General features: G+C 35.5%; 1 protein-coding gene across 5 annotated transcripts in view; it reads right to left on the bottom strand.

Moving 5' to 3' along the window:
• Nucleotides 1-19,441, bottom strand: part of MTBP (MDM2 binding protein) — an 81,584-nt gene that overhangs the window by 11,578 nt on the left and 50,565 nt on the right. For 4 of the 5 annotated variants that reach the window (XR_011543166.1, XM_008533413.2, XM_070630922.1 and 1 more), the window contains 3 exons: nt 17,862-17,979; nt 5,900-6,055; nt 2,738-2,833 (listed from right to left, as the gene is read on the bottom strand). Coding sequence is in view for 4 of the 5 variants with exons in the window: in XM_008533413.2 (XP_008531635.2) it covers nt 2,738-2,833; nt 5,900-6,055; nt 17,862-17,979 (370 nt within the window). In the remaining variant the exon portion in view is untranslated. The remainder of the gene's footprint in view (nt 1-2,737; nt 2,834-5,899; nt 6,056-17,861; nt 17,980-19,441) is intronic. The other variant, XM_070630923.1, reaches the window with a different exon arrangement.

Genomic DNA, 19,441 nt, shown 5'->3' with positions numbered 1-19,441 from the left:
TGTTTATGAATAAAACTGCTCTGTACGTTCTCGTACAAGTCTTTTTGTGATTAGGTTTTCATTTCTCCTTGGCCAATACCTAGTACTGGAATTGCTGAGCCGTAGGGTCTGAGTATGTTTAGTTTTATAAGAACCTGCTAGATCTTTTTCTGAAGTAGATATATGATTTTATACTCCCACTAGCAAGGCACAAGAGTTCTGACTGTTCCATATACTTGCTAATATTTATTAGTCTTTAATTTTAGCCATTCTGGTAGCAGCACAGAATTTTATTTTATGGATGTACTATAATTTATTTAACCAAGACCCTAAAGTTGACATTATTTCCCTGTTTTTTATTTTAAATAACACTGTGAAAAATACCCCTGCATAATAACTCTCACTGTACATCACTCATTTTTTCATTAAGCTAAATTAATCAGATGTTATAAACATTTGCAAGTTTTTCCATTCTATATTTCTTGCTAACATTATTTCTAATATTTATGGTTTTATTTGCTAGTTTGAATGCTAGTCTCTCCTTGTGTTTAAAATTGGAAATGGCTGGTTTAGAGGAAAACTATGCTTTTTGTAGATATTTTATCACTGACCACTTTACAAATTCTCCTACTACTTCTAATAGTCTTTCAGGTCTCTTTTCTGCAAAACAAACAAACAAAAATTTCTTTGGTCTCATTTTCAATACATATAGTTCTTTCAAACTCTTTAGTATTCCTTATTTTAATTCATTGGCTAGAACATAAGAACAATGGTTTAAAAGAAAAGTGATTTTCTTGCACCTGACTTTAATGGAGTTTAATTTTGATGCTTGAAAATAAAATAACTGAATATTTTACCTCTAGTGTCAAACTTTACATAAATATTCTTTAAATGAAATAAATTTTATTTAAACATAGCAAGGAACCTAAGCATTCCTACAATGACTTGTTGGGTGTCCTTCCGTATTTTCTCAAGTGTACTACCAGCCACCCAATGTGCCTAAGCTAAAGAAATTCTTATCTCCTCTTTCTCATCCCCAACATCTAATTGGTTTCTCAAGCTCTTTAGATAGCTGTTAAGTTTGTATTCTCCTTCCTATTTTCACCATCTTCAAAATATTTCAGTCCTTCAACATCTCTTCCTTGAAACATTTCCACTCAATTTATCCAAAGACAATGAGATGTTTTGAATGGTGCAAAGCCAAGCATATAATTTCACGCTTAAAGAATAAAAGATTTTACTGCCTCAAAAATAAAGATCAATCTCCCTGCCATGTCAACAATGATCTTCACGACTTCATGATTTGGTCTCATTATAGTACAATCTACTTATTGGTCTTATTCAAAAGCAAAAATGCTATTTCCCGTTCTTAGAATCTGTACCTCTGTACCTCATTCCTCCTCCAGATATTCCCTTTTTCGCCAAGAAAACTCCTATTCATTCTTTCAGACTTAGTTCAGATGTCCTCCTTGAAATTCTCTCAAATTGTTCCTAGAGTTTATTTGCTCCTTTCACTGAGCAGCATTATCTGCATTCCAACACTATTTATTCTCTGCTAAAATCAGGTGTTTCTTTCTTTCTCCTCTATTAGAGTAAAGTTGAACCTTGGTGGTATTTGTAGGGGATTGGTCCCAGGACCCCTGCAGATACTAAAACCGGAGGATGCTCAAGTCCCTTACATGAAACAGCATAGTATTTGCATATAACCCGCACACATCCTCCCCTAAAGGTTAAATCCTCTCTGGATTACTCACAATACCTAGTACAATGTAAATAATTATTACATTGTATTGTTTAGGGAATAATGGCAAGAAAAAAAAGTCTGTACATATGCAGTACAGACACAACCACCACAGGCCTGTCCATCCACAGTTGGTTGAATCCACGGATGTGGAACCTGTGGATATGGAGGACTGACTGTATACGCATGCTCCTTAAGGGCAGAAAGAGTTGTCTCACAGTCTTTTGTATCTTTAGCCTGAGTGAAAAACTGTCAGTAAAGTATTTTTAAAGTATGTGTACAATAAAGATTCAGTTTACAAGCCAATCAAAGTAGAATGTGTCTGTTCTTCACTGATAAAGTTATTCCTTAAAGATTAAGGAAAATCAAGTACTTTCCCCTTTTGATTTACGGAAAATCAATATAAAATAATGTTTTGCTTTAAGAATGGGAAACGTTTTCCCAAAGGAATCATGGATGTCCTAAAAATGTACTGTAAAGTATATCATCCATAGCATTTCATTTCTTGTGTTCCTAAAAATGGTAGACGTGCATGTGACCTTAGAACCTGCTGATACCTTTAAGCAAGAGAATTCTTTGAAATTTTATTTAAACCAGTCAATTAAAATTCTGTAAAAATGTACACATAATTAATATGTTACAAATAGGAACACATTTCATCAAATAGTTTCTGAGCAATTACAATGTAATTAGTGACCAGGGAATATTAATGTGACCAGTAGTATAAATACATATAATGTAGGGACCAAAATAATTTTGATTAAAATATCTAGAAATTAATAATAGGAGGTTTAAATGCTGTAAAACTGATTAATCATCAAAAAACTTTTTTGTCCCAATAGAACATAAATTGTTTGTTTATATGCTGCTTTGTTTTTTGAGGGTTTTTTGACAAACTTTCTCTTTGGCTCAGGATCTCAATTTACATCATTTTATTATATAGTCACTCTTCACATTTACATAAGATAAGCTATGTCAACAACATGCAGAAGAATATAGTGTAAACAGAAAACTTACTCAATTCCATGATAATGACATACTGAGGCTTTTTCAAAAGGTAACACCCGAAGTTTCCGAGGACTGAGTTCTGGTGTTAGAACAAAAGTCTTTTCCCTGAAAAGAAAAAGGTTTTCCTTTGTATTTAAAGTTTATTTAGTGACAAAGAGAAAGTTCAAGAAAGTGTCTAAAGAAAGAAACCTGACTTCCTCCTTGATAACTGAATCCTAATGGGATAAAAATTAAGTTACACCAGAAAGCGTAAGGAAGAAATCAAGCAGGGTCAGGCCTGTGGGTTTCATCACTTACATTTCCTGTGCCTCAAGTTTCTGAAGTTATGATGCTACTTATTTCACAAAACTATTCTAGGAATGGATAAATCAAGAACAGAATATTATTTGTAATGGAAATTCAAGAAGCAGCATTATTCTTGAAGGATTTTTCTTTTCTTGCTTTAGTGAACTAATGTTTATGCACTTAGTTAAATTCTTTTTTGTGGGGGAATAATTCAAGTCAACTCAAATCTTTGGTAATGAGAGAAGTATTTACTCCCTACTATAACACATGGGGCCCCAGATCTTTCTTTACCCAGGAATGTGGTCACCTTGACACCGATGTTAGAGTCAGCAACCTTTTGAATATTAGAGGGTCTAGAGACTGACTGCAGACTTCGGTTCTCCTGAGGCAGGTTTTCAAGCAGCAGGTATGTCAGAACTAATCATACAGTGAGCTTACATAAAATATTCATGTTCAGCTCCTTCCACACCCAGACCTGCAAGGCTATGGCGAAATTTCAGGAAGAAGGTCACAGCCATTAGATTAAGCTCTCCTGGTTATTTCAATAGGCATCCTCCTCTGCCTGAGTCGGGAGGCTCTGTCCTAATGTACTGGATCATGTTCCTGAAGCTCAGAATAGGTCAGATGGGACAGGGAGCATTACGCAACAGTAGTCTCTCATAGTTAACAGGCAGAATGAAATACCAGAGGCTTGAATTCAGAAGACTTGGAAAACATACAGAGAAAGGCAAGCAGATAGTAGAGTACCAAGAATAAATTTCCTATCACATTTTTCCCCTATGGCATTAGTAATGAAATTTGCCACTGAAATTATCTAGGGTACTATGATCAGCATTTGAAATTATGACATTAAAATATAAGATATGCTAAATAGTGAGTCCTAGAAAACAGAATTTATATTCTAATGCATCCACTTAAAGTGTTCCACAAAAAGTAACACTAATAAATTGCAATAACCCCAGTATAGTGATGACTGACTATTAAAGTGTGTAATTTTGTAATATAGAACTCTTCAGGCACGTAGCACTTCATTTCTTTCCTTTACCATCTTGTCTTCCATTTCTTATTTCAATCCCTCTCAGCAACCTTATCTATTTTTGTTTAATTTACATACACATTGTTCTTTCTAAAAGAAACATTTTAATAAATATGTGTTTTGTCAATGTTTCATATTTCTTTGGTAGATACATAAGTGTCACCCCTGCGCTGTGTTTAATTTAATTTAGCCTTTCAGATGGCCCCTTGCATAGGTAGATATTTAATAAGAGTCCACAGGTTCTTGATTCATTGCCATGAAAGTTCATCCTTTAACTTTAATGTTAATAGAAGATATATTTGATAACGATGCAGTTCTTTACTAACTTCAAGGAATTATATCAAACTTTCCCAAATATAACATCTACAAAATACAGAAAGAACTAAATATGTCTCCCCTACAACACTGCATCTAGAAAGATGTTCTGGTCAAATGGAGTAAAACCTACATAATTCAGTTTCGGCAAATTCATCTGACTCTGCCAGTTCATGCTGGGAAGGATAATAATCCAAAACTAAACAGATGAAAACGTGCACATACGTCTTCACTTTCTTCACTTTCTTGATCCCCACAAAAAAGGGTATCAATCTCCCAAAGCTAAGAGAAAAGGAAAATTATCCCCAAATTACAGTTTTTAATGTCATTAAGATCATTAAGTCATTAAGACCCAGAGTTATTAAGATCCTCAAGTTTTCAAAGGTGCTCCCTATCTCTCTCTCTAGGGAACTTGAACATGAAGGCAAAATGCTCTATCGTAATTTTGGAGATTTAACTACCCTCAAATAAATCCTTTCCAAAATTGACCTTTAAAATCAATATTTGCCAAAACAAGCTCTGTAAAAGTGATCCAAATGATCTACAGTTTTTAATGTCCTCTGGAAGGTTTTCAAAAGAATAGATTAACAATGAAAAAGATTGGGGTAGTGGGTTATTATTCAAATCTCACAAGTATTTGATGTTACAATTTTACCTGTCAGTCAGTCAACTTCAGCAACACCCAGAATTGATTAACTAGTTAACTCAATGGAAGTTGTCTTGCAAGTCAAATTAGTTGCAAATTACTTGTGTAGACATGGAGTTCGCACTTGGTAATGTCACAGTTTCAAAAGCACTTTGATTTCACTTTCCCATTCTCTGCAGGTGAAAGGCTGAGCTTTTTGCTACTACTAGGCATGACTGACAATGTCACGACAAGTAGTGACAAAATCTAAACTGGACAGTAACACAGAAAACAGTATTTAAAAAAAAAGTTTGCAAGTCAGATTACAATTTTTTCTTAAAAAGTCTTGACCTTTGTATACAAGGTAGAAGCTATGGACTTCTCTAGGGAATATGCTAAGGCTGCTTTTATTATTCCTGTTTTCCTTAGATTCACTACCACAAAACAGTAGGACATTTGGCAAGGTGAAATGTGAGGACTAACGCCAACTGATAAACATTGGGATTAAAGTTGTGAATTTTGCATAAGTGGCATAGAGCACCAATTAACTGGGGAAACGAGATGCAATGTGTTTTAAACATAATTTCTAGGGGCCGGCCCAGTGGTGCAGTGGTTAAATTTGCACATTCTGCTTCGGAGCTCCAGGGTTTGCTGGTTTGGATTCCAGGTGTGGACATGGTACTGCTTGTCAAGCCATGCTATGGTAGGCGTCCCAAGTATATAGACTGGAGGAAGATGGGCACAGATGTTAGCTCAGGGCCAGTCTTCCTCAGCAAAAAAAATGAGGGAGATTGGCGGCAGATGTTAGCTCAGGGCTAATCTTCCTCAAAAAAAAAAAAGAAAACCAAAAACAAACAAAACAATGATTTTTAAAAAAATTAATTGGAAATTATAAGTGGATATAACATACCCCTTTTGAATCTGTAAAGGTTGAAGATCTCCAATTGGTAATCCATCTGAGGTAAAGAATTTCAGCAATTCTTTAGCATCCAACAATGTGATCGAATCCCGTGGACCCTCTTTGTGGCCCAGCAACTGTTCAGACGAATGAGGTAATGAACCAGTTCTGGGAAAATAATGTTATGTAGATTTATTAAAAGTGGATTCAAATTTAGCATACTGGAAAAGCTGATATGAGCAGAAACCAGAAAAATACACACAAAAAATTGAAATACACATTTAGGACAGAAAATAAAGTAAAATCTTTGCCAATCATTTAGTATAAAAGCATATTTTTAAAAATCTGTAAGTCACAGTGAAACTTGCAGTTATCACGTGAACGGTACTACTTAACTAAAATAAACCAATTACATTCTTTATAAATGATGGCATGATTATTTAGTAATGTGAAGTTACCAATTCTATAAAATTTAAATCTAAACTCTCTGGTATGTTCTGAAACCCCACAATACTGTAAATTTTGAGGGCAGAGATTGAACGTTCCAATTTTCTATGAACTTGAAAGATTACTTGAAGCACAACCATGAAATGAGACAGTAATCAGAAATACCCCCCAAGTCTCTTCTAGGCATGCTTATGACATTATGAATAAGCACTGAATCATTATTATACCTGAAATATATGCAGGACTTTATACTTTTCAAACTACCTTATATACAATATATTCTTAATCCTTACAAATTTCCTTGAAAAGGACAGAATAGGTCTTATCTCAAAATGACATTAACATATGAAAGTAAGTACTTTGTAAAGTGAAAATTGGCATACCAAGCCTAAAAAACAATCATTATTCCTATTTTTCAGATAGAGATACTAACACACAATAGTTTGCAATACAGACCCAGGGCGACGTGCTGTTTAAAACGACAGAGTCATAACTAGCCTGACTCTGAATTAGATACTATTTCTACTCTATATCATTCTATAAACTCAAAAAGCTTGCCAAAAGTTTTAAAAACTAGAAAAAGGAAAAGAGTTTCAGAGAATGCTAAAGCTTTCACTGAGCACTGAGTCACGGATCATGCCATTGCTCTTTCATCCAAGTATAAATGAAATCTTTCAATAGCTGCATAGAAAATTAAATCCCTGACTTTATATTAATTCAACTATTTCCTGATTATTTTACTACTCAAATCAGGCAGTTTTACTGAAAATTACGATTAAAATGTTGACATTATGGTTTTAGACTTATTTTATTTCTATACATTAAGGATCAATAACATACTGACAGTGCCCCTTTCCCCTTCCTGTTCCCTTTATTTTTAAGTTGAAGTTATAAATCTAATAAAAAAAGGCAAACAAGAAAATACTCAAATATTTTCTTTGAACTTTATACTTCAGGAGGGCAGGAACTACACGATGAGTTTAATTTAATTTCTATACAGCTGTTCTCTAATGGTGACTCACAAAGCTTTCTTAATATTACTCAGTCATTTTACAGGCTGGATGCAATGGGGAAATGTATCATTTGCATCTTTACAGAACCCTGGACACAGGATATCAAAGCAACTTAAAAGCCCAGCTAGTGATAAATTACGCTACCAAGATATGTCTTAGGTCAAAAACTAAAATAACACCACTTTATTTTTTTCAGTGTTTTCAAACTTACAGAGTGTTTTCTCATGGATTATCTCATTAAATTTTCACAACTTTGAAGTAGAACTGGGATTGTTATCCCCATCTTAAAGATGAGGCAACAAAGTCACACAACGAGTGACTGGGTTTCTCTCAAACCAAATTCTATGACTCCTGAATTTCATTACGCAACGGTCTTTTATTCTCCAGTGAAATCTGTTTTAACACAAAACAATTTCTGAAAATATGCAACATAACTTTTGTCCGCAACCAACAATTTGATAGTATCTCCCTATATCTTAAAGTGTCCACAAGTATTTATGGAGCATTTACTCTGTAAATATCAATGTGAGGCACTGAAAACAGTTCACTGATGATAATTTATAGACTCATAATCACTGCTCATAATTTGGTGCATATGTGTAACTTGAAGTAAGAGAAAGCAGTTGAGAAGAGTAAAAGGAGATAAATATATCAACTTAGAATGAGGTAGAAAAGGTATAATAAAATAAGTTTCAGGAAAGAAGTAATAACATAGTCCTTGGGTGTTTAAAGAAGGAAGGTAAAATTGAGCTGTAGCATTTACACAAGGCTTAAGGGAAAGGTGCTATTTGATCCAGACTTAAATGACAAACAAGCTTCTTGTTCCAGATGGTGAACTAAAGATACATATTAACCTTCCTACTCAAACTGAAATCACAATGTTGAAGCACTGGACACTAAATTCATAACAGGTTTGAGAAAAGGAAGAAGGAAAATGGTGGATCAAAGAATTCAATGAATTTCAAAAAGGGATAAGCTAACGCAAGTGCCTCAATGAGAACTAGGGAGAAACCTACAAAGGAGGTAGAATCCATCTTCTTTGCACCCTAAAAAGCCCCAGGGAGACTCTACACAGAGTCTGGAGAGTGGCAATGGGCAGAAATCAGAATTAAGAACACTACCAGAACAGCTGTTCAAGCACCACCCTCCCACACCCCACTAACCCTCCGGCTTTTATCTCCAGGTTAAAAACAGAATCTGCTCTCTGAAGACCCAAAACTATGTGCCTGTCTCAGTGTCAGTGGTGATGCCCCCAGAAGAAAGCCTCCTTATTTCAGTGTTGGGTGAAGGCTGCCTGCCTTCTGATACTCCCAGATGCCCTAAAGTGCAGCCAGTCAGGCAGGCTCTACCTGTATCTCCCCGCTCCCAACATTAATTCAGGCGAGAGCAGGTGGGGAACAGGACTACACATATAGAGAGAAAACATTCTGACTACCTGTATAAAGAAGCCTAGTACTAAACTCTTAGCTATGAACAATCAAGGGCCACTGGATGCTGGAGAAAAACTACACATACGAGAAAAACATCAGAGGAACAAATAAAACAGACTCAAAAGATAATGAGATCACTCAAAGAACAGACAAAAACAGTTAAAAGAAAATTCCATTTAACACCCTTATCGTATCGTCTCAATTCTTATTAACATAAGAAGAACAGGTTGCTTTGAAATAATAGGGTAGACAACAGAAAAAGAATTATTAGTAATTTAAAATATGACTACCAAAAAATTAAACAGAAAAAATGAGAGCAAATGTCAAGGAAATATCCCAGAACAGAAAAGATGAAAAGATGGATTATTGAGAGAAAAATAAAATTTGAATGAAAAATCAATCCAGGATGTTTAACATTAGTTAAAACAGATATTTCAGAGAGAAGAAAGAAAAAAAGAAACTGGAAGGAAGAATATTGTCGAGAAACAATAGTAGAATATTTCCCAGAGCCGAAAAAAAGATAAGTCTTGAGACCAAAACATCTCACACCATGATGACCTCATGTAATTTCAGAACATCAAGGAAAACAGAAAGTTCTAAAAGTTCCAGAGACAGAATAAAATATCTACTAAGGAACAAAAATAGTGGCAACAGGCTTCTTATTAAGATTAAGATCCAAGAAAATACAGACCCAAGCAAGAAATGTGATCAAAAGAAATACCAGGATAACAGTTGTGCAGGTAGAAAGGGTCAGTCCAAATTAGAGTAGGAAGTCAAGACAGGTGCAAGAAAAATGACTTCAAGAAGAAAAATAATTGTCTAGTGCAAATAACATAAGGTTCAGAGGTAGAGGGACAAAAAGTAAAGAGAAATAGGGGTGTTAATTTCCTCATCTTTCACAACAGGAAGTTAAAGGATATCGTCTAAAATTGATGGGAAATCAGGCTACTTGTTAGCCTGCATAGACTGGGTGCCTTGATCCTCAACAGGCAGGCGAGTGTGTCCAGCTCTGTGGAGCAGGTCCTGTGTGAGGACCAGGTGAACTGTGGGGCACATTGGTGGAGAGGTGGGGGTCCTCTGCAGTGGGGTAACTGCGTACATTCCAGGCGATCAGGAAGTGTGCATGGACCAGGGCTGTGTTGACAGTGTGTGTGGACCTGTGGGGGGGTGGGGCTTATCAGCGGCAGAAAACCTGTGCTTCACAATCACCCACAAAGAGGACTGACTACCTTCTAAAGCTTGAAACAATTGGGTGCTCCGGTGCCTAGAGCCAGCGTCACTCAGCAGCAATCCTAAGAGAGCTGACAACAGCCTTGCAGGCCTGAGGCCTACAGCAACTTTATAAGCCCCTGAGCCTAGCAACCAGCTACACTGGCTACATACTCAATTAACAGCAAAACTGAAACAGAAGTGTGCTATCAGACCTTGTAGCCAATAGTGCTGGGGCTCCCCAGACCCAATTTATAAACAGCCAGCCAGTAAGGAAAAGACTAGACTCCCTGGATACCTGCAGGAAGAGCAACTGTGCCACAGCAGAAGGACACAAGTAGCCCACAAAAGGGGTCACTCCTGGATCATTTGGACTGGTGATGAGAGGGAAGCACACTGCTGAGCCTCAAAAGGCATCTCTTACATAAGGCCACTTCTCCAAGATCAGGAGACATAGCTGACTGACATAATACATAGATCTAAGCACAGAGGACAAGGCATAATGAGGAGACAAAGGAATACATTCCAAGTAAGGGAACAGGACAAAACCACAGAAAGAGAACTAAATGAAACAGAAATAAGCAACCTACCTGACAAAGAGTTCAAACAAAACCTCTTAAGGATGCTCACTGATATTGGGAGAAGACTAGATGAACACAGTGAGAATGTCAACAAAAAATTGGAAAATATAAAAAAGAACGAATCAGAAATGAAGAATACAATATTGGAAATGAAAAATTCACTAGAGGGACTCAATAGCCGAGTAGACAATACAGAAGAACAGATCAGTGAGCTACAAGAAAGACTAGAGGAAATCACCCAAGCTGAACAGATAAAAGAAAAAAGAAGTAGACAGAATGAGAACAGTCTAAGGGAACTCTGAGACAATATCAAGGACACTAGCATCTGTATTATAGGTGTTCCAGAAAGAGAAGAGAAAGACAAAGGGGCAGAGAATCTATTTGAAGAAATAATAGCTGAAAATTTTCCTAACCTAAGGAAGGAAACAGACATCAACATACAGGACGCACAGAGAGCACTAAACAAGATGAACCCAAAAAGGCCCATACCAAGACACACTGCAATTAAAATGTCCAAAATTAAAGACAGAGAATCCTAAAAGTGGCAAGAGAAAGGCAATAAGTGACATGCAAAGGTAAGCCCATGAGGCTATCGGTGGACTTCTCAGCCGAAACTCTACAGGCTAGAAGAGGGTGGCATGAAATGTTTAAAGTACTGAAAAGAGAAAACCTCCATCCAAGAATACGCTATCCAGCAAAGTTATCATTCAGAATGAAAGGAGAGATAAAGAGTTTCCCAGAGAAGAAAAATAAAATAAAATAAAATAAAGGAGTTTATCACAAGAAATCAGTTCTACAAGAAATGCTGAAGGGACTTATTTAAGTGGGAAAGAGAAGACCACAAATAGGGATAAGAAAATTATCAAAAAAAACCCCCCAAAAAACCAGGCAATAAAATCACTGACAAAGGCAAAAATACAGTAAACGCAGCAGATCAACCACCTATGAAGATCATATATAGGTCAAAAGACAAAAGTACTAAAATTACCTATTACAATGAGAACAGGATAATGGATAGACACACACAAAACAAGAGATTAGATATGATTTCAAAAACATAAAATGTGGAAGGAGGGGAGTAAAAGAGTAGAGCTATTAGAAAGAGGTCAAGCTAAAGAGAATATCAACTCAATACAGATTGCTATATATGTAGACTATTATATAGAAACCTCATGGTAATCACAAACCAGAAACCTATAATGAGTAAACAAATAAGTCAGAGGAAAGAAATCAAGCATCTTCCTAAAGAAAGCCATCAAACTACAAGGGAAGACAGCACGAGAAGAAAGGAACAGGGAAGAACTACTAAAACATCCAGAGAAAAACAGTAACAAAACGGCAATAAATACATTTTTATCAATAGCTACATTAAATGTCAATGGACTAAATGCTCTAATCAAAAGGCATAGGGTGGCCAATTGGATAAAAGAACAAGACCCATATATATGCAGCATACAAGAGACACTCTTCAGAACTAAGGACACTGACAAACTGAAAGTGAAAGGATGGAAAGAGATGTTCCACGCAAAAGGCAAAGAAAAGAAAGCAGGGGTAGCAATACTTACATCAGACAAAGTAGACTTTAAAACAAAAACTGTAACAACAGACAAAGAAGGGAACCACATAATGACAAAGGGAACAATCCAACAAGAGGATTAACACTTGTAAATATCTATGCACCCAACATAGGAGGACCTAAATATATAAAGCAACTATTATCAGATATAAAAGGAGAGGTAGACAGTAACACAATACTAGGGGACTTCAACACTCCACTTACACCAATGGATAGATCATCCAAACAGAAGATCAATAAGGAAACACTGGCCTTAAACAACACATTAAACCAGATGGACTTAGTAGACATATATAGAACATTCCATCCAAAAACCACAGAATACACATTCTTTTCAAATGCATATGGAACATCCTCCAGGACTGATCACATATTAGGCCACAAAACAACTCTCAGTAAATTTAAGAAGATCGAAATAATACCAAGCATCTTTTCTGACCATAAAGGTATGAAAATAGAAATCAATTACAGGAAGAAAATCAGAAAAGCCACAAAAATGTGGAGATTAAACAAAATGCTACTGAACAACGATTGGGTCAATGAAGAAATCAAAGGAGAAATCAAAAAATACCTAGACAAATGAAAATGAAAATACAACATGCCAAAATCTATGGGATACAGCAAAAGTGGTTCTAAGAAAGTTTATAGCAATTGAGGCCTATCATAACAAACAAGAAAAATCCCAAATAAACAATATAACAGTGCACCTAAAGGTACTGGAAAAAGAAGAACAAACACAGCCCAAAATCAGCAGAAGGAAGGAAATAATAAAAATCAGAGCAGAAATCAACGAAATACAGACTAAAAACAAAATAGAAAAAATTAATGAAACCAAGAGCTGGTTCTTCGAAAAGATAAACAAAATTCACAAACCTTTAGCTAGACTCACCAAGAACAAAAGAGAGAAGGCTCAAACAAATAAAATCAGAAATGAAAGAGGAGAAATTACAACAGACACCTCAGAAATACAAAAGATAATAAGAGAATATTATGAAAAGCTATATGCCAACAAATTGGATAATCTAGAAGAAATGGATAAATTCTTAGGATCATACAACCTTCCAAAACAGGATCAAGAAGAAGTAGAGAATCTGAATAGACAAATCACCAGCAAGGAGATCGAAACAGTAATAAAAAACCTCCTAAAACATGAAAGTCCAGGACCAGATGGCTTCCCTGGTGAATTCTACCAAATATTCAAAGAAGACTTAATACCTATCCTCAAACTCTTCCAAAAAATTTAAGAGGATGGGAGGCTTCCTAACTCATTTTACGAAGCCAACATTATCCTGATACCAAAACCAGATGAGGACAACACAAAAAAAGAAAATTACAGGCCAATATCACTGATAAACATTGATGCAAAAATCCTCAACAAAATACTAGCAAATCGAATACAACAATATATTAAAAAGATCATACATCATGATCAAGTGGGTTTTATTCCAGGGATGCAGGGATGGTTCAATATCCACAGATTGATCAATGTGATACACCACATTATTAACAAAATGAGGAATAAAAATCTCATGATCATCTCCAGAGACGCAGAGAAAGTATCTGACAAGACACAGCATCCATTTATGATAAAAACGCTAAATAAAATGGGTATAGAAGGAAAATACCTCAACATAATAAAGGCCATATATGACAAAGCCACCACAAATATCATTCTCAACGGAGAAAAACTGAGAGCTATCCCTATAACAACAGGAACCAGACAAGGATGCCCACTCTTACTACTCTTATTTAACATAGTATTGGAAGTCCTAGCCAGAGCAATCAGGCAAGAAAAAGAAAAATAAAGGGAGTCAAATTGGAAAAGAAGTGAAACTGTCACTATTTGCAGACAACATGATTTTATATACAGAAAACCCTACAGAATCCACTAAAAAATTTTAGAAATAATAAATGAATACAGTCAAGTCACAGGATACAAAATCAATATGCAAAAATCGGTGCATTTCTATACACTAGCAACGAAGTAGCAGAAAGAGAAATTAAAAATACAATCACATTTATAATTGCAACAAAAAGAATAAAATATCTAGGAATAAACTTAACCAAACAGGTGAAAGATCTGTAAACCGAAAACTATACAATGTTGTTCAGAGACATTGAAGAAGACACAAAGAAACAGAAAGATATCCTGTGCTCTTGGATTGGAAGAATTAACCTAGTTAAAATGTTCATACTTCCTAAAGCAATTGATAGATTCAATGCAATCCCTATCAAAATTCCAACATTTTTCACAGAAATTAAACAAAGAATCTTAAAATTTATATCTAACAACAAAAGACCCTGAATAGCCAAAAGAATCCTGAGGAAAAAGAACAAAGCTGGAGGTATCACACTCCCTGATTTCAAAATATGCTACAAAGCTATAGTAACCAAAACAGCATGGTACTGGCACAAAAAAAGACAAATAGAACAATGGAACAGAATCGAGAGTCCAGAAATAAACTCACACATATATAGACAGCTGATTTTCAACAGGGAATCCAAGAGCAGACAATGGAGAAAGGTGAGTCTTCAATAAATGGTGTTGGAAAAACTGGACAGCCACATGTAAAAGAATGAAAGCAGACCATCATCTTATACCATGCACAAAAATCAACTCAACACGGATTAAAGGCTTGAATGGAAGACCTGAAACCACGAAACTTCTGGAAGAAAACATAAGCAGCATGCTTTTTGACATCGGTTTTAGCAGCATATTTTCAAGTACCATGTCTGACTGGGGAAGGGAAACAAAAGAAAAAATAAACAAATGGGACTACATCAAACTAAAAAGCTTCTGCACAGCAAAGGAAACCATCAACACAAGGGAAAGACAACCTAACAATTGGGAGAAGATATTTGCAAACCATATATCAGATAAGGGGTTAATATCCAAAATATACAAAGAACTCATACACCTCAACAACAAATAAACCAACAACCCAGTTACAAAATGGGCAAAAGATCTGAACAGAGATTTCTCCAAAGATCTACGGCTGGTCAACAGTACATGAAAACATGTTCAACATCATTAGCTATCAGGGAAATTCAAATCAAAACTACAATGAGATATCACCTCACTCCAGTCAGAATGACGATAAATTAACAAGACAGGAAACCACAAGCGTTAGAGAGGATGTGGGGAGAAGGGAACTCTCATACACTGCTGGTGGGAGTGCAAACTGGTGCAGCCACTATGGAAAGCAGTATGAAGTGTCCTCAGAAAATTAAGACTAGATCTACCATATGATCCAGCTACCCCACTGCTGGGTATTTATCCAAAGGACTTGAAAACACAAATGCACAAAGATACATGCACCCCTATGTTCATCGCAGCATTATTCACAATAGCTAAGACTTGGAAGCAACCTAGGTGCCCATCAAGGGACAAATATATAAAGAAGATGTGGTATATGTACACAACGGAACACTATTCAACCATAAGAAATGAGGAAATCCAGCCATTTGTGATAACATGGAGAGACCTTGAGGGAATTATGCTAAGTGAAATAAGTCAGAGGGAGAAAGGCAAATACCATATGATCTCATTCATAAGTAAAAGATAAAAGCAACAAACAAACGCATAGCAACAGAGATTGGATTGATGGCTACCAGAAGGGAAGGGGGAGGAAGGAGGGCAAAAGGGGTGATTAGGCACATGATTAGGCACATGTATGTGGTGATGGATCATAATCAGTCTTTGGATGGTGAATATGATGTAATCTACACAGAATTTGAAATATGTTATCATGTATGTCTGAAAGTTACATAATGTTATAATCCAATCTTACTGCTATAAAAACAAAAATTAAAAAAATAAATAAATAAAATGGAGAAAAAAATACAATAAAATTGATGGGCAAGAAACTGAAGTTCTTTGGTGGGTAACATGTCCTTTTCTCAACCTTCTTTCTTGATTATCTCCTTCCTCCTGACCTATAAATGTTCCTCCTAACCTATAAATGTTAGAGATCCTCAGCGGGTAGTCTTAAACCATTTCTTTTCTCTACATGGTCTAACCAAGAGATCTCATACACTCGTATGTATTTAAAAACCCCTTTTGATGATAACTCCATATTGACTTTCAGATTTCTCCTCCAGTCTACTTGATATGTCCACTTGCATAATCCATAGATCAAACTTAAATTCCTAAAGCAGAACGCTTGATTTTCCCCCCAAAGCTATTCATACCCCAACTTCCTACCAGACTTCCCCATCCCATAAATGAGAATACCACTTACCCTGTTGTTCAAGCCAGAAATCTAAATTATCTTGAATGCCTCTTTCCCTGTCCTCCACGTCCAAACCATCACAGGGAGTTTTTTCCAGTTTACCACAAAAATATACCCCAAATTTGTTCTCTACTACTACTCTCATTGAAATCAAAGTTCTCCCTCACGTAGCCTACAGAAAAGAGTACCTAACTGATCGCTCTATTCCTAGTATCTTCCTCTTGCAATCTGTGTGTCACAAAAGAGCAAAACTAACTTTGAAAAATCAGATCACATCACTTTTTTTTTAATTTATTATTTTTCCTTCTTCTCCCCAAAGTCCCCCAGTACATAGTTGTGTATTCTAGTTGTGGATCCTTCTAGTTGTGCCACGTGGCACGCCGCCTCAGCATGGCCCGATGAGTGATGCCATGTCCATGCCCAGGATCCGAACCGACAAAACCCTGGGCAGCTGAAGTAGAGTGCGCAAACTTAACCACTCGGCCACGGGGCCGGCCACACATCACTCTTTTGCATATAATCCTTCAAAAGCTTACCAATGCACTAACAATAAAATCCAAAATCTGTATGATGAACTATAAGGCCCTGTGTAACTAAACGTACTTCACTCACTTGTCCATTAGGTCTCAGCTCAAATGTAACCTCAGAAAGCATCCCTGACCATCTACCTCATCTAAGTTACCACCACTTCTGCCCCCTCAACAAATAAAATTATCCTCCCTCAGTCCGGTTGCTTGTTTCATTCATTTACACATAGAGTAACTTATTATAGTTACTTGTCTGGTTACTTGTTTTCTGTTGACTGTCTCTCCCCTTAAAAGGTAAGATTTAAGAGGAGAGTCTGAGACATAGCTGGTGCTCAATAAATATCTGCTGCTATATAAACAAAATATTATAGTAAGTCATAAATGTAATCAATAGAAGAGCTAAAAATAAAAACATGATTTGCAATGTTTGGGAGGAGGGCAATGTGAGAGAGCTAAATTCTTCCTTCATTCCATCATTCAACAATTATGGACTGAGCGCTTACTATGTACTGAATCAAAAAAACAAAAACAAAACAAACAAAAAGCTCTGCCTCCTCAGGTTAATTAATAGGTACTATCCAAACATATAAGAATGTAAAGCAGGAACAGTTTAAAGTGGCTCGGAGGAGAAGAGTACTATTACTTCATTTTTGTGTGTTCCTGTATGGTTTATAAATTTTTCTTAGATATTCATATACTTGCATATATCTATGGAAGATGGTCTCCAAAGCCATCCACTCAAATATTAACTGTAATTATGCAAACCTGGAAAGTACAAGAAGAAGGGGAAGAAGAGCGTTTCATCAACGTGCTGCTTCATAACGCTCTATCTAGCTGTCTATTTACAGCCAGCATACATTTCTTTTACATAAAACTATAAACTACTAACATCTCATAAACGCAATGTAAGAATTAAGAAAAAAAGTTCATTTAAAAATACTGAGCTATTTAAATATTACCTCATTTTTTGTTTAGCTTTTTCAAAAGTTTCCAAATTTTGAAGAACATGCCTTTCTGGCCATTCCAGAGGATTGGTTTCCACTAGACTTGAAGAAACAGGTTCTACTGGACTGACGTCTAAAGAGAAAGAAACACATATAAGTATCAAAAAGTATTAACATACTGAATTTCACTATTACAAATATACACATGTAGTGTGTGCATACGTGCACATGTATGTATAAAGATAAAGGCATGGTGGATTAAATGTACAATAACTTACCTCAGGCATTTATTAAGAATATCTCTGATGGCCTTAAGTGTGCAAAATGTCACAGAAAAATTTTTTGAAAAGGAAAAAAAATCCATGTTAACCTTTATTTATTTTACTATCACCTCATAATAAAAGTTATGAGCTAGAATTTTGAAAATGAATTAGCACTGTGAGGACTCATGCAGAATAAAAGCATAACTGCTATTTTTTGTGAAGTTAGGAGGCAACTGTGTGGAGAATATATTGGCTATACTATGTGATTTTCCTAATACAAACAGGAATTACCACGACATCCAGAAAAATTCCTGTCTTTAAAAGAGATTGCCTCATTCTCAAAAGCATAATAATACAATAAATAACTTATGATGGTTCTCAGGTAAAGGTTACTTTAGAAATAATTACATTATCTATTAATGTAAGATGCCTTAACATACACATCTTCAAGTAAATGACTAACATTAAGTGTTATTTTGCTACTAATAAATCTTATATGTAAGGGTTTAACTATCTTTCTAGCTAGTATGCTGTAACAAACTAACATTGAGATTGTTGATAACGCTGGTTCTCAACAAAAATATGAAGGGATAGCTTCCATTTTCATTATAAATTATGAGTACATCCAAACTGTTTTAGTACAGGCAAAATTACTAACAGTACGACTTTTCTGGAGTCCAAAACTATCTGGTTTTTAAAATTGTTTTGAACTATTACACACTGTTGAATAAACTGAATGAAAATTATTAAAAGTTAGCTGTTTGACTAACCATCAGCCCTGACAAAAATGCCCATTTATACGTTAGGGTCTTACAAAATGATGATGATTTGATAAAGGGATTTTTAAACAACAACAACAAAAATTAAACATAAATGAAAATAGAAGTCAACTGCAAGTTATTTTCTCTTTACTTATTAAAATATTTAGCCTTGAATATTTTAAAATATTTTTAATGCCAACATTGGATTGCCCCCACCAAACGTCTTCCAAATATACCACTCCCCACTTCTTAATAAGGGTGATGAAACACTGACAAAATGTAATGAGCTTTATAATGAAATAATCTGCTCTTTAATGTTGACATGGCTTTCCACGAGAAGTATAAAGAAAAAATTCATTAGCAGTTCTGAACAGTTGCATCATAAGTTCACCAAAGAATACAAGCCACATTAAATAAAAGTAAACATGAATAGTTCTTAAATATTACAATGTAATTATTAACTTTGACAATGAAACTCGCATAAATATAACTGACATCAGCTAAACATTAAGGAATGGATGGACAAACACTCATATGTACCATGTCTCTCTTTAATATATTTATTTATTTA

This window comes from Equus przewalskii, chromosome 8, assembly GCF_037783145.1.
Source record: "Equus przewalskii isolate Varuska chromosome 8, EquPr2, whole genome shotgun sequence".
Lineage (NCBI taxonomy): Eukaryota > Metazoa > Chordata > Mammalia > Perissodactyla > Equidae > Equus > Equus przewalskii.
The sequence above is the reverse complement of the archived record's forward strand: the minus strand, read 5'-3'. Positions and strand labels throughout refer to the sequence as shown.